Raw genomic sequence first — 14,838 nt, forward strand, 5'->3', positions numbered from 1 at the left:
AGCTGAGCTCACTGTCATCTTCAATAACACTTATAGATATGGTTCCATCTGGTTCGCCTAGTAAATGAATATAAAGACGCTACCTCAAAGTCATGATTTGGGCTAGGTATCACGGAATACATTTTATTAGTTCTTCACACAAATATTCAAGGCAGAAAAGGTTTTCTACGACAGACATGGTTATAAACTCAAAACCTAAGCTTCCCCTTGAAACCAAAACAAATCTTGAAAGACAGGCCTCGCACAAGTGTAATTAATGCTAATATTCTTCAGAGGCTTTCAGATAAAGGCGACGTAAAAGCCATTGTTTTAGCAGTCAACTTCATCATCATGTGGGGCTAAAGCTATGCAGGGAAAAAACATTACATCTTCTTTCGACATTCGACTCCCTCACATTTTGCTCTATAACTCTCACTATCTCTTTTTGGTAACAAAGAGCGTAGTGCGCCCCAGCAGCCTGCTTGTTTTTCATGATTGGAACTGCGTTGTATGTCGCTACTAAGCTCCCTGTTCAGTCTGTCTAAGTTTTGAAGGAAGGTTTCATGGTCACGCTTTGCTCTCGATAATGCTGCATCAAGCAGTTTAGATGTAGACTCGCGGGTATCATTGATTCCGGTGCTCCATGCATCCAGCTCCCGTTTCCTATTTTCGCGAGTTTCTTGCGTCTTCTTGCATTCTTTTTCCAGGACATCTGAGCTGCGAAAAACAAAGAAATGTCTTTTTTTCAGAAAAACATCGAGCTAGTGAACGCATTTCATCTCTCTGAAATGACCACGAAATTTGTACACCCTCGAAAATAGCACGCACAAAATTAGCGAGGTTTACACATTGTTCTTTTAAAGTCATGAAAGAAAGTGCAATGAAATTTGAAGAGACAGGAGACAGTCGGTATGAGCGCTGAGTCCCTTAACGGGCGATCTCTTCCCGTTCTGCAAGTGGCGTATTTGATATATGCTCTTCTTCCATCACGCTGCAATTGCTTGCTTAAATACAACCTTCCCGTTTATCCATTTAGCCTTTCACCTGAGGACCACGTAACGGCATACATTAAATTATAACACACCTACTAATAAACTAATGGACCCTTCACGTCCTGTAACCGTCCATTCCTAGATGTTCAGTGTAAACTTTAGCAATTTTAATTCCGAGATATTGCACGAACAGACACGATCCCAGCGCAATTTCTTTTTATAGTGCCTGTTTGAGCAAAACGTACGTTTTTCTATTATAAACCATTCTAAACTTTTTTTCACTCATGGACAAAATAAATTTTGAAATGGCCTGCTTCAGTTAGTCAGCGAAACCTATATTGGAAATTGCTGTGCAGTGGACGTACACAAAAGTTATTCCGATCGCTTCCTGGGCAGAAGAGGACGGTTTTACTCGTAGTTACCAGATGTAGGCACCCTCGCGAGGGCAAGGCCTAAAGGAGGTGTCCTTACCCTCATCTCATGAGGGTTTCGATCGGTGAAGCGAGGGTGAGGGAGGATGAGCGCATGAGAATTTGGGAAGGCGGTTGAAGGGCAGAGCTGCTGAGGTGAGGGTAAGGGAGGAAAAGTTGGAGGGATTGAAGGTGAGAGTATGTCAAAAAGTACGTGGCTGTGCTGGCTTAAGTTTCGCGTATTGGCCGCAGCTGATTCCAGAACACGCATGTGTGCGATGACTCAATCAATCAACATAACTAAACAAGAAGTGCAGTTTAGCGGCAGGGGTACAAACGCCTTTTTTAGACGAGTAATCTTCCGTAACCAAGTAATCTTCGTTCTAGATTCTCTGTTTGGTGAGGCAGCATTTTCATTCAGAGAAATGGAATCTCTATGGGGTCTTGCACTGCCGCTAGTGTGAGTGACAATCGTGTTTGCTTGCTCTAGAAGCCTTCCAAGCCGTCATCAAGACTTTCAGGTATGCCCATGACTATGTGGTTCTTTTGGCTCATTCCGGTGAACCTTTCCATACTTGCATACCTGATATTCAAGTAGATTTCCGTGGCACCCTGGTTCCCGTCGAGGTGTCTCATAGATTCCATTTAAAACACTCTATCAAATTTCTTGACCAAAGGCAGTCGTTTCCTAACCTTCATATTGGCTGGGCCTACAAATCAAGACAGGCGAAACTTCTGCTATCGTGCAACTCGGGTAGCTAGCTTCAAATGAGCGAAACGAAGCATTGCCAAAATTTGATCCCTGAATCTCTTTACGCCATTCTGCATCCACTTGGTGTAGAGCAACTTGAGTCTACACGTTTAGAGACTCATCGCTGCCGGGTTTCCTCCCGAACATCTTAAAAGCTGTGGCAGGGAGCCCAAAAGGTCAACTAAAGAAGCACATCACTTGCAAGTACCCGTCGCAGGTCGCTCCTCCCAGAAAAGAGTCAGGAAAAAGCAGAGCCACTTCTTTTTATCGTAACATTTTCTCCCGCCACTTCAAAAAAATCGGGCAAAGTATCACATAGACGCGATGTTCTCTGCCCCTATCCATTCTTTCTGTGCTTTGCGAATTGTCAATTTGCCTAACAGAAAGTTCAGCCCATGCACCATGCATCACATATTGCAGTTCTTGCCGTGTGCTGTCAGAGTTCACTCCATCCCCTTGGGGCTATGGCACGGTCTTCATTGGAAAACAATTCGCTGTGGCTTAGCTCGGTTAAGCCCGGTAACTGCGAAAGCAACATCCGTACCTACGCCATGGTTCAGCTGGTAGTGTACCTGGTGGTGTGCTTGTGGTTAGACTTGTGGCGATCCATCTGTTATACAATCCAATCCAGTCCAATGCACTCCAATCCAATCCAATGTATATCTAATGTAATCTAATCTAATCTATTCTAATCCAATCCAATCCAGTCCAGTACAATCCAGTCCAGTCAGGCCGCCGTTCATGTGCACCGCCGTCGCACACGGACGGCGCGAGATCGCGAAGCAATGTTAAGCCGCTGGTGGTTGGCACAGGTACTGCTTTCTAGCGACGTGAGTCGAGCCTAATCTCTTCAGCGGAACGCCACAATCGCGCTCTTAGCGGAGAGCGCAGGAGTTAGGCGCCGGTGGTGGCACCACCGCGACTTGCGACGGCGTGAGTCGGTCGCCCTTCTCTTCGGCGTGACGTAACAAAGCACCTGTTGCGCTCCTAGCGGAGAGGCCAGGAGTTAGGCGCCGGTGGTGACACAGCCGCGGCTTGCGACGGCGCGAGTCGGTCGCCCATCTCTTCGGCGTGATGTTACACATGACGTCACACAGAGGTCAACTAAAGGTCAATGGTGGGACCGCCGCGCCACGGCAAAGGCTGAAAGTGCAAGTAGTAAAGCTTTCGCTTTAAAAACCAATTGGTGGCACAATGGCCGCCTACGTGAACACCACAGTAAAGTGGAGAGAGTGATTTGCCGGCACCTCGGTGCCCACTGCATGTATTCCGATAGCTTGTCTTACTTCGGAAGCCGCCCCAAAGTCAGAAACTGCGGCAATCGATTCATGGCGGAAATGACAAAAGTCTTCAAAATTTAAAACGCCAAAGACCACTTTGTGACCCCCCTTTAATCACCTTCAGTGAAAGAGAAAACGCGCACATTTCGATAACTGCGATAGGTTTTTCTTTTTTCGCTTCCTCACCTTCCGTGCAATTTTTTTTCGCTCCCGACCACCACCACGGTTGTCTAAAATCTTGCCTTTCCAGGGCTGCGTTTTTACGGAGTTTTTTCTTCCCCTCACCGCACCTCCCCGTTCTTTTCAAGTTTCTTTTTGATTTTCTTTGCGTTTCAGCAATGACCAATTTACTTTTGGATTTGCATCAATACTACCTTAGCACTGGTTTTCTCCTAGCTTTGTACTTCCCTCAAATCTCCGCTTCCCGACTCGAATTGCACACTGCTTGGCGCGCGTGCGTTTGCGGTCTCACTTCGCACGCTGGAAACTTCGCGGGCTCTTTTCCCGAACAAACCAATTCGCCACTCATTACAAAAACAGCCGCTTCAGCCTACCACCACCTCACCATACACTAGATTCAAAATACAATTCACCGTGGTGGCAACTCCAGATAAACTGCTACATCTCATCTTATCTCCTTAATCGCTACCAGCCTGCCATGACCTCCCAATTTGCTGAATAGGTAGGGCTACCAACGGCACATTCATACCCTACCTGTGGGAAGGCCCCCAAACCATGACAGTTTCCGTCATCCCCCTCCTCATGGCAGGCCCCCCTCTAGCTGCGCAACCAGTTGGACAAGCATGGCTGGTGGACAGAGCGCTCAGTGAGGCCCAGGCCCACGAACTCTAGGACTTGTTTGGTGCCCACCAGTGAGGACTGTTGTTTTCTTAAAATAAGTTGTTCCCTCACATCCTACTCCTTCGCTGTGCCCGCTGATATTTTTCGCTTTTCGCAGCTGCGCTGTTTCTCGACAGGTGGTTGCTTAAGGACGTTTTTGGCAGCTCACCTTTGAATAGAAGTGCCAGCCATGTGTGGTTTCGCCCGGTAGTTTTGTTCTTTGTTTTGTCCTCTTTAGTGCCGGCTCCAAACTTATGGAGTGCGCATCGATGGGCAGGTTGGCCTGATTAATTACAAAGATGTCTCTTTTGCTGGCAGCTCAGAGAACTATCAGGCTGAAATTCTCCCGGCGGGAGAAGCATTCTGCGGTTTTCACGGCTGCGATTCTTTGACGCATTTTATTCTAACCTCTGCCAGGAGACGTGCCAAACTGACCAGGCTTTTCGCAGGGATTAGTAAAGCAGGAGCGCCGTACCCCGGTTACTTTTGCGACTATTCCTGGCTAATGAAAACTTTACAGTGCTAAGCTTAAAAGAACCAGGCGCCTGGACATAGCTGAAAGTGGACACAACGAACAGTTATACCTAGTGCGACTCGGTAACATCGGCATTTATGAGTTATAATAAATATAACTCGACCATTAAAACTGCCGATTGAGAAGTTTAGAGAGTGCTCATTAGAGTGAGAGCAATGGAGAACAAGCAAATTTTGCGAGGTGAGAGTGCGGGCGAAGAGGACCAGAGAAGTTTATAAACTGAGGGCCAGGGACAAGTATAGATTGGTGAGTGTGAAGGAGGGAAGGCGAAAATGAGAGCATCTACCCACCTGTGCTGTTTGTTATCACATCTTCGAGAGGGGCCAGTTGAAAACACTGATAAACAAAACCCAAGAGTAAAGCAATTTACAAGGCCCAGCAGTCGCTTAAGCGACGCGGGTTTTCACATGAACAAATTTCACTCCTTGCCGAAAAGTTATTCATAGTGGTCGCAAAAATAACCTGTGTGGGCTCCACAGTCACTCAGCCCCGCCTGAGCCGCAGGATGGCAATAATTTGTTGGGCAAAAGCGGCCAACATGATAGTGCTTATGGTGTCCTCACAAATTATACGGCCATTTCTAAAAGCCAGCTTCAAGCCTATAAAAACAGGCGCCTACTTCTATAGGTAGGAACTCCCGAAAACAAATTTAAAAACATAATGTCTTCTCATTCACCCCTTCAGCAATTTTCTGACTCCCCTTCGATGGTGTTACTACGCCTAGGAAACGTAGCATTCTATCTGAGAAAATATATTGTTAAATGTCACCAATGGCCTCCACTGAAATGCCTGTTGTAATATGTAATATCAGGACCACGGACTACTATGCAGCATGGATCCAGGCTGGTCAACTCGGTATGTGGAGAAAACCGGTGAATGTAAGCACAAGACATCAGTCAAGACGAGTACGTGTTAGTGTACTTCGCTTCACAAACACGAGAATAATTAGTGACAAAAGAGTCTTTTATACTTACACTACTTGCGATGCAGCTTCAAACATACCCGTCGTATGCTTATTTTCCACTTCATAAAATCTGGAACATTGACAGTCGTAACTGAAGTACTTCAAAACTGTGGCAATGTGAAGCCAACCCAAAAGTGGCTATTTTGTTCGCCAAGATAGACGGCAGGCTCAAAGAGAAAATATAATGCCGGTCTCTGAGAATGGGCCAGGCATTTCAGAGCGTCTTTTTGAGCAGTTTGCACCGATGTCGATAATTGTTTTTTTCGCAACAGAAGTGAATAAAACGCTATTACACAGCAATGATTCAACGCTATTATCCCAACAAGCATATCAGGCAATCTTTCTCAACCTCAACAACCACCCAACGATCCTCCATAAAACATGAACACCTAGCTTGCAGCCACAAATCTGTAGCGCAGCTTAGACGCACACAAAACAAGAATATTTTTCCGCGGAACTAGTATGTCAAACTTTTGCAATATTCAAAGCTCATAACCAGGAAGCCAAGCGAACAGCAGCAGTTGGCTCGCCATTGGGCATGATTGGTATGGGCGTGTTTACGAGATTTGCTTCTTAGGTTGTTGGTATGTTGTTCAGTGATGGCTTTAACTCTTTCGCTACCGCGGAAAAATGCACGATTTGGAGCGTACTGAAAAAAATTTTTTTTTCTCAAGAACTAATACACCCAGCACATATTGCAATGCATGAAATTGTAGCTTATTAGTTACACTTCTGAATGAAACAAACACCAGAGTTGTGTGTGCAAAAGTAAATAAACATTTATTTGTGAAATTTGCTAAAAACACAAAAAAATATATAGCAAAAACAAAAATTACCGGCTGCACTAAGCCCGAACTTGATTAGAGGAAAACTGGAATATACAAACTGTTGCACATGTTTATAGCTGTCATTATTCACAGTTTCAGCTATGAGAAAAATTTACTGCACTTTCCATGGCTTTTCAAGTCAGGGGTCATGACTGTGGTGCCACTGTGAAGAGCAATCAGAGGTGAAGATGTGAAGCAGAGGTAGACTGACAAGTGCTTCACTTAAGGTTTTATCTTTGTTCCTCCCTTGTTCTCTGATAGCCGAGCTTGTAGTTTCTTCTTTTTTTTCATTCTTTTCGGTTGGTGTTGAATGGATACTATGAGAGGATTGGGGGCGTGGACTTCTTTTCCCTCATCATACCCGAAGATTTCTTGAATGAGCTGCTCCCTGAAAGCCAGCTGATAAAATTTGGCATTTTAGGCAAGCTCTAAAACATCAGAATCAATGAAATAAGTTTTAGCGATGTGGTTCGAAAGCCAGGACACTTTCCAATTCTTGCTAATAGATGCTGCCGCCACTGAATCATCGGGGTCCGTTATGCGCAAAAAAACAAACAAAAAAAAGCGAAAAACCAATTTTGAGAAATCATTTTTGATGGCAGAGGGCCAGAATAGATTATTCTGGAATATCAGTAGAAATAAAGTCGCGGCAGGACAACAATTCCAATGCATATGATGATTCCAAAGAACATCAGCATCTACAACAGATTCACGTCTTCCCATGAGCTGTCACGCCGAACTTGCTGAAAACCTTCATCCATGCACACTTATTAGTGTTTCCGCACACGGTCTTCATCATTTCCGCCGTGAAGAGCATCAAAAAAAGGTCGAGAAGTCGAGCTAATCTCCGAGCGCCGCTCCGCAGCGATGTGCCGATATGGACACCTAGCTGTCGTCTTGGTTGAAAAACGCGACGCGACCTTGAGAATTTGGCAAACTGCCTTCGCCATACGTTGTCAAGATCCTGAAGCACAAAAATAAACCACTCTCATCAATTACAAACCGTATGAACCGCAGAAAACACACAGCGAACGAAAACAGAACTTACATGCAAGTACGCGCTGACGTTCCAGGTTCCCGAGGCGAAGTCTCGCTGCCGAAACCGAAATCCAACGTTTGTACATTGTTGCCCGACTAATAACCGCTGCTTTCGTCGCAAAAAACGAAACCGAAACCGGCCGACGTGCTCGGTGTCAGCTTTCGCTTCCAAGGAGCGCGCGGCGACGCGGACGCCATTTTCTCCGGCTGACGGTGCTGCGGCCGTTCCAAGTTTTATTTTTCACGGCGCCCCCTCATGTCAAAACACTGAAACCAAGGGTGCAATCGAAAGAGCAGTTGTTGAGCTCGCTAACTAGATGGCGGAGCACCTCCACAACGCTCCAAAATTAGCTTTTTTGCGCGGGCAATTTCAATCGATCATATGCGAACGATTGCCTATGGCGCGGTAGCGAAAGAGTTAAAAAGTTTTTAGTTCGCATGAATGTTCAGAACTTTGTAGTTGATTATGTAAAAATTGTCACCCTGGTTGCACACATGTTGATTTTTGTATCCGACCCCCCATATCTCTGAAAATTCAACATATATTGTGCAATGTACTAGAAATGTAGGTCTCAGCAGGTTTGAACCTACAGCCTCCTGTAGCGCAAACGGAAGTATGTTATTCTGAGACTTTAAGCAATTCGGCTACTGCTACAACACCATTACCAAAGTTTCGAATGGATGTTTTTAAGCGCCTTAAGCAAGTAGTCGGCGTTGAGCGTTGATAAATAATAGCTTCGTTGAGGAGAACCAACGTACAGAAAAGAGAAACAGAGCGCGTACACGCAGTAGTGCTAGTTAAAAAACACATATTAGTAATTCTACAAAGCGCTATGCTCCTAGTACAGGTTATACTGATCGCAACATTATAGGTTTTAGCGCACCGAACACCGGCCAAGAACTGAGTCAGGCCGGAGGCACCGGCGAGGACCGCAGGAGCCTCTGAGAACGCTCATAGGCCAACAGAGAGAAGGGCGACTTAGGCATCTATTGTACTTTGTTACGAAAGCAGTACTGCTTGCACTTTCAGCCCGTCACGTAGCGAGGCTGGTAGCAACCAAGCGCGGCCTAACTCCCGCTCCTGCCGCGCGCGGCGCGCTTAGCGGTCGGTTCGGGTGTCCACCGAGATGACAGAGAATTACTGCGTCATTTTCTTTCCTCAAAAAGCGGTTCGTTCAAAGGGCAAGGCATCGCGCCGGACGGGTGGTGGCGTTCCTTCCTTCCTGTACGGTGCGATTCGGGGGTCCACCGAGATGACAGAGAATTACTGCGTAATTTTGTTTCCTCAAAAAGCGTCGCGTTCAAAAGGCACGGCATCGCGCCGAAGGGGTGGTGTCGTTCCTCCCTTTCTTTATGGTGCGGTTCGGGTGTCCACCGAGATGACAGAGGATTACTGCGCCATTTCCTTTCCTCAAAAAGCCTTGCGTTCATAGGGCAAGGCATCGCGCCGAACGGGTGGTGGCGTTCCTCCCTTCCTTTACGGTACGGTTCGGGTGTCCACCGAGATGACAGAGAATTACTGCGTAATTTCGTTTCCTCAAAAAGCGTCATCTTCAAAGGGCAAGGCATCGCGCCGAAGGGGTTGGTTTGGTTGGTTGGTTTATGGGGTTTAACGTCCCAAAGCGACTAAGGCTATGAGAGACGCCGTAGTGGAGGGCTCCGGAAATTTCGACCACCTGGGGTTCTTTAACGTGCACTGACGTCGCACAGTACACGGGCCTCAAATTTCTCCTCCAAACAAATTCACCCGCCGCGGCCGGGATCGAGCCTGCGTCTTTCGGGACAGCAGCCGAGCACCATAGCCACTGAGCCACCGCGGCGGCGAAGGGGGGGTGGTGTTCCGTGGACTGCATGGCAGCTCTACAACACTATGTCGCGTTCCACTCCTAAATGCGAACCTTTAGCGTCATTAATTAGCAGTTAAATAGTATTTAGTCATTAATCAGTAATCAGTCACTAATTAGTAATTTGTCATTATTCGTCATCAATATGTGTGGCGTCATCCAGTGGTGACGTCACCAGTGTCACATAGGCAAAGTGGTGCGGAAAACGCCTTCGCCTCTACGCACTTTAGACAGTTTTTGAACGCGCTGCATATACATTCTTGTCAGGCCTGCATCTCGTCGTGTCCCCGTACGCTTAGTGTTATGCCCGTAAACATTTCATGCTTACTCTACTTTCGGTTACGGGAGAGGGAGCGATTTTTTCTGGAGACATTTTTCATGAACCGAGCGCAGCGGCATGCATATCGCAAATATTCCTTGACGACAAGAGAAAGCTTCGTACTGTCGGGGTTGGCTGGGCGAATAATTTTTGGCCCATTTCTATAGAGAACGATGCACAACGCGACATTATTCTTAGGCACGCATAAGCCCGTTAGATGCCCGCCATTCTGAAAAGGAGTACGTCGTGCCTCGGAAAGCAATGAGACGCCGCGGATGCGTGGCCCTATATCTTACCAGCACATGAACCCAACGGGGGCGGGTCAAGCCAGCCGTCGGGCTAAGAAAGGTCACCACAACTCGACGATTGCGAGTGTGCATGCACTCGATACGAGCGCCTCCATAGTCGCAGCGGGGTTAGAAAAAAGGACGAAAGTTTCAGCCTCATTTCTTACACAAAGCTCTCAGTGACTCAAGCATGCGAAAGCAACGATGTCCACAGTACCTTGAAGCTGAATTCGCCGCCGCGCATTCAATGCATTAGGCGGCAGTTTTTGCAATACTTTAAATTTCAAGAACATAAAGGATGCTTTATTACACCACTCATTTTAGGAATTAGCTGTTATTAGATGCGCCTGGCGCATGGGCTGGACCCGTGGAGCATTAATTCTAGACCATGGAGAGCCGTCCGGCAATCTAGAATAAAGTTTGGTTGGTGCTCTGCACCGCAGGCCGTGTCGAGTCTGGCAGTGTTATGTCCAGCCAATTCCAATGTGAAGATGTTTCATGAGATCTTGTAAATGAGTGGTCGCGGTGTATCACCTTAAAGGTCCTTACTCTACAAGAACACATTTTCTCTGGCAAGAGAATTGTCTGACAATGGTCCCTGTCGTGCAGTAGAACGCCGCTTGGTCAAGAATAAGTCGCGCCATATTCCGGCTGTCGCGATGGAAAAAAAAAGAAAGATGCTGCGCTGACACGCGCCAAATCAGAAGTAACTTATGTCCGTTTTATATACGGAGAACATCGGCGACCTTCATTTGTTAAGAAGCTGTAAGTACCAGTGCGATGGTCTCGGGCAGGAAGCTGGGTAGGCGAGCTCGGTGGAGGGGTCCGGTAAGCACAATAACTTTGGCTTATTAATTGATATTATCGCAAAGAAGGCGTGGTGTATTTGTGAACAGTGTGCAGTGAAACCTTAGTTTAAGCAAGTGCTCAAGTCTGCCATTGCACACAGCCCGCCGTTTTACTTGACGCAAATTGGCTCAATATACAAAAGCAATGAGCCTCGGCATAAGTGTTTTTTTTCCTTACCTGTGAACTTCAGAGAGAATCCTGCTGTCCAGGTTAGATACAAAGGCACCCGCTGGGAAAAAAAGTTCACATGAGCCACTAAAAATAGCAGGGAAATCAATGTCGTGCACTTCAATACCCTATCATGTGTTAGGGATAAGCGGCACATAAATTGCTGTTTATCAATAGCTTAATCACGATACCGGCGTAGGGACAAGCTCGTCACGTGATGTTTTTCAGTTCCGAGTGGAATAGGATATGCAATATTATTATTACTATTATTACATGCCATAATACATAGCCATTGATGATTGCAAGTGGACCATTCCTAACAAGCTTGCACTCTATTGGCCACAAATGACTGGTGGCTACAAGTTAGGCGCTAAATTGCTAAATTGTTCGGAGATTCGCCATAGTAGAAAGTAACTTCACTTAGATATTCATCGATTCCTATAAACACACCACATCAACAATATTTTACTTGACTATAGGTTATTTCTCAAGCCGGGGCAGTATTACTAAACAAAAGGGACTGCGTTTTCTGAAGCTTCTAGGCGTGCTAGCTACACTTTCTTACTGTCTGCAATATAAGCATTAATTCCAAACATAAATCAAGCCAACCATACCCATTTTTAGCATACGCTTCTTTAAATTAGTCAAAACTGGTTAAGCAAACACATGAAGCAACCTAAATGAAACCAAAGTGCGGACACCTTCTCTAGGCTTAGCCTGGGCAGGCATCTCGAAAAGACGAGGACGTTCAAAAAAAGAAATAAGCAGAAAGAGAAGGCTATGAATGCAGGCCAGTGTTTGACCCTACGCGCTTGTGCTCAGCAGCCAGACTCCACAACCACAAAGCAACCACAGCGGGTTAAAATGTTCAGACTCCGGTCGTTTCATGCAGCACTTCTTCCTTCACCTTACAGGTTTATTACCTGTGAACGCTTCGTCATTACCAGGCAAGAAATTTATGTCTGGAATTAGTGATGGAAGCGTCTTTCTAGTGCACATTTGCCAGCGCGTAGGGCATTGTGTGTGGCTGACAAAGAACATGCTTCTAAATATCTGGCGTTATCAGCAGCTTCTGAACTTCAAAGAATTTTCTAATATACTGAGATCTTACTTACGGTTAAAGTGCGCCACGACTTTCCTTGCGTTCTCAGTTCCAAAAGCGTTGACCAAGTGTTCTACTCTAATATATGCCATATCTGCTCTAGATTTTAAGCCGTAGGCACGCAGTTCCTTTCCTAGGGCATCCACTTGGCAATCATTAAGGTCAGGGAGCAGCACCAAAATTTCGGCAATAATTGCGTCGACAGCAGATTGGCGGTGGTCAGAAGGTTCTGATGTACCGATCTGTCTTGTAGGCACTTGGTCGTCAGCTGCCTGCAAGGAACAATTAAAGAATATGCCAGTTTACGAATTGTAATTACGTGTATTCGACACATTTTGAAACGCATGCAAACATTTGTTTATCTTATTAATCGGGGCAAAACAAAATTGACAGAAAACAAGGGGGGCCTTCTTAATCACAATATTAAAGAGTAAAATACAATAACATTTCGGTTGCCACCTATGTTGTCCACAGTTAGTGTCTTATGTGAGTGTCTAAGGTACGCATGGGGATCTTGTTCTGGAATGTTGGAGTACATTCGGTTGTGTCATTGTATGGGACTATACTAAACTACTCCGACACACTCATCTCCCTTAATCTATCAATGAATCGCCACAAATATACCCTAATCTATTTTCTGTGGTGATCCTACTTCTATATTTTGCAAGTTCTTTGGAATTTTAGCCTATGACACCTTCAAAATGTTGTAAATACTCAGATTTTCAAATTTTTCAGTGCCCTTTAATATGAACGGGGCGCCATCTGGTATGATGATCGCTCTGCCGTCTCGTCTGCATTTACAGATCGCGGTGAGCCCTCATACCACTGCTTTACCTTCTTGAAAATAGGTGGTTTGCACATGCCCATATTTGAATCTCCAGAGTACATTACCTTGGCTGCGCTAATCTTATCTGCCCTACTATTACCTCCTCTCTTTCCGGCGCTTTTTGTTTCAGTGCTAGCGCATACACGTAGCTTGCACCGTCCTCATCGGCTTTGCTGCAATACCGCTCCACCTCCCTCACCGCCTGGCTTGCCCAGCACCAACTGTGTACCTCAATCTTGCATTGACCAAGAGGACTGCTCTGTTAATGTTCGTCCTGGACCTGGGTGCGATGTCCGAGTACAAGCGCAGTTGCGATCTTCACCACGCATCTGGCACTCTGGCACCGACGTACTGACCAGAGAGGACATAGCAGAGTCTGCACACTGAAATTAGTGGTACGTATAAAGCGTATTTTCGTACATACTGCCTGACACCAAGGTTTTTCTATGTACACAAAATCGAGTGTCAATAGCTATAAATAAATATTTGGCTTGGGTCTGGCTGCTTGGCGAAGCATATTGATGGAAGACCATTATCAGCTGACATAACCGAGGGCATTCAGCCGGAGGCACGGGAAATCATACTTGCAGTTTGGGTGCTATTCCTCCTTTCAAGCAGCATGAAACTCCATTCATAGGTGTATACAGCATTTCCGTAACGTGCTGGTACACGTTCGCACCTCCCTCCCCTTCGTTGCTTTTGTTAGTGTCCTCATACCTTAACTGGCACGTACCCGCTGCGAGGGACTGGCCATGGAATAGGTGGGGAGAGATCATCACCGAGGCCAACATTCGAGCCTTCTTTGATAATTTAATCGATCTCTCCATGTCCTTTTGGCTCAGATATGACTATAAGCAAGCAATGCCTTAAATAGTTGTTCACCTTAAGGCATACGTAACGGGAAGTTACTCCACGTGTGTATGCTAAGTGTTGCAGGAACCTTGAATCGTGATGAAAGATACAGCATATATTTCAGGCGGTGCTCGCAAGGACGTTCGTGCCAAATGCAGCATTGAAAATTTTAGCTTACCTGTTGAACCGGTACCAATGGTCCCGATGCTGGCTCCAACTTGAGGTCCGCAGGCTGATCAGGTTGTTCGTCTCCGGGCGATTGAGCACAGGCCTTCCCCATCGCGAGGTTACTAGAGGCAGTGGGTACAATGGCATTTTGGTTGTCTATGCCGGCAGAATCCTTGCTTCTGCTTCGAGACTCTACAGCTTCCATTTCTGTTTTCGTTTCAATCACGCCTGAGCATCCTACTTCACTATCATCCTGTCCAGTGCCAAGTGCGGCAAGACTTGAGTCCTCTTCCAAGTGCGGGCTGGACATAACTCCTGAAGTCCCAGTTGCGTTCTTCGATGCATCCATCTAGAAACCGAAATCGTATTTATCGTGCCTTTAGTCGAATTAGCGTCAAAGATGACGAATGCCAAAAGTTGACCGTAGATCGGCGGCTGCTGAAACAATTCAATTAGACGATGAGATTATAGGCACCGAAAACACTCAGTGGGTGGTATCTGTGATTTAAACTTAAAGGAAGCGGTACTACCTAGCCTATGTCGAAGCGATCCGTGCTGAATGGTGGCAAAACTACCTCTGCTTATGAAAGTCCAACAAATGAAAGAAGAGGGTTCTTGCGAATGCAGATAACGAAGATAAAAGACTCCTTCTGATAGGCGTTTGCGAAGAAGCGAACCGTCAGGTGACACTCGAGAGGCGCTTACCTGGTTGGTCCTTACATTGCTGCACTCCAAACGGTTTCTGACGTCTTTCGGAGGCGTACTTCCCGCGCCCTTTCTCATCTTAGATTACAGGCTTAGCAAGTA

General features: G+C 46.1%; 2 protein-coding genes across 2 annotated transcripts in view; one reads left to right on the plus strand and one right to left on the minus strand.

The window, feature by feature from the left end:
- LOC149337039 (uncharacterized) overlaps positions 1-13,201 on the plus strand; it is a 113,847-nt gene extending 100,646 nt beyond the window's left edge. The window contains exon 8 of the mRNA XM_089553275.1: positions 13,142-13,201. Within this exon, the coding sequence (XP_089409401.1) occupies positions 13,142-13,160 (19 nt within the window). The 3' untranslated portion in view covers positions 13,161-13,201. The remainder of the gene's footprint in view (positions 1-13,141) is intronic.
- Positions 216-14,591, minus strand: LOC149337040 (uncharacterized). Its single transcript, XM_089553272.1, has 5 exons — positions 14,042-14,591; positions 12,199-12,457; positions 11,093-11,144; positions 5,762-5,821; positions 216-696 (listed from the first exon to the last, which is right to left on the minus strand). The coding sequence occupies exons 1-5, from the start codon at positions 14,378-14,380 to the stop codon at positions 363-365; spliced, it is 1,044 nt and encodes a 347-aa protein (XP_089409398.1). The 5' UTR covers positions 14,381-14,591; the 3' UTR covers positions 216-362.
- Between the last annotated feature and the right edge of the window lie 247 nt (positions 14,592-14,838).

The sequence above is a fragment of the Amblyomma mixtum genome, chromosome 7 (assembly GCF_055824585.1).
Source record: "Amblyomma mixtum isolate Tamu chromosome 7, ASM5582458v1, whole genome shotgun sequence".
NCBI lineage: Eukaryota > Metazoa > Arthropoda > Arachnida > Ixodida > Ixodidae > Amblyomma > Amblyomma mixtum.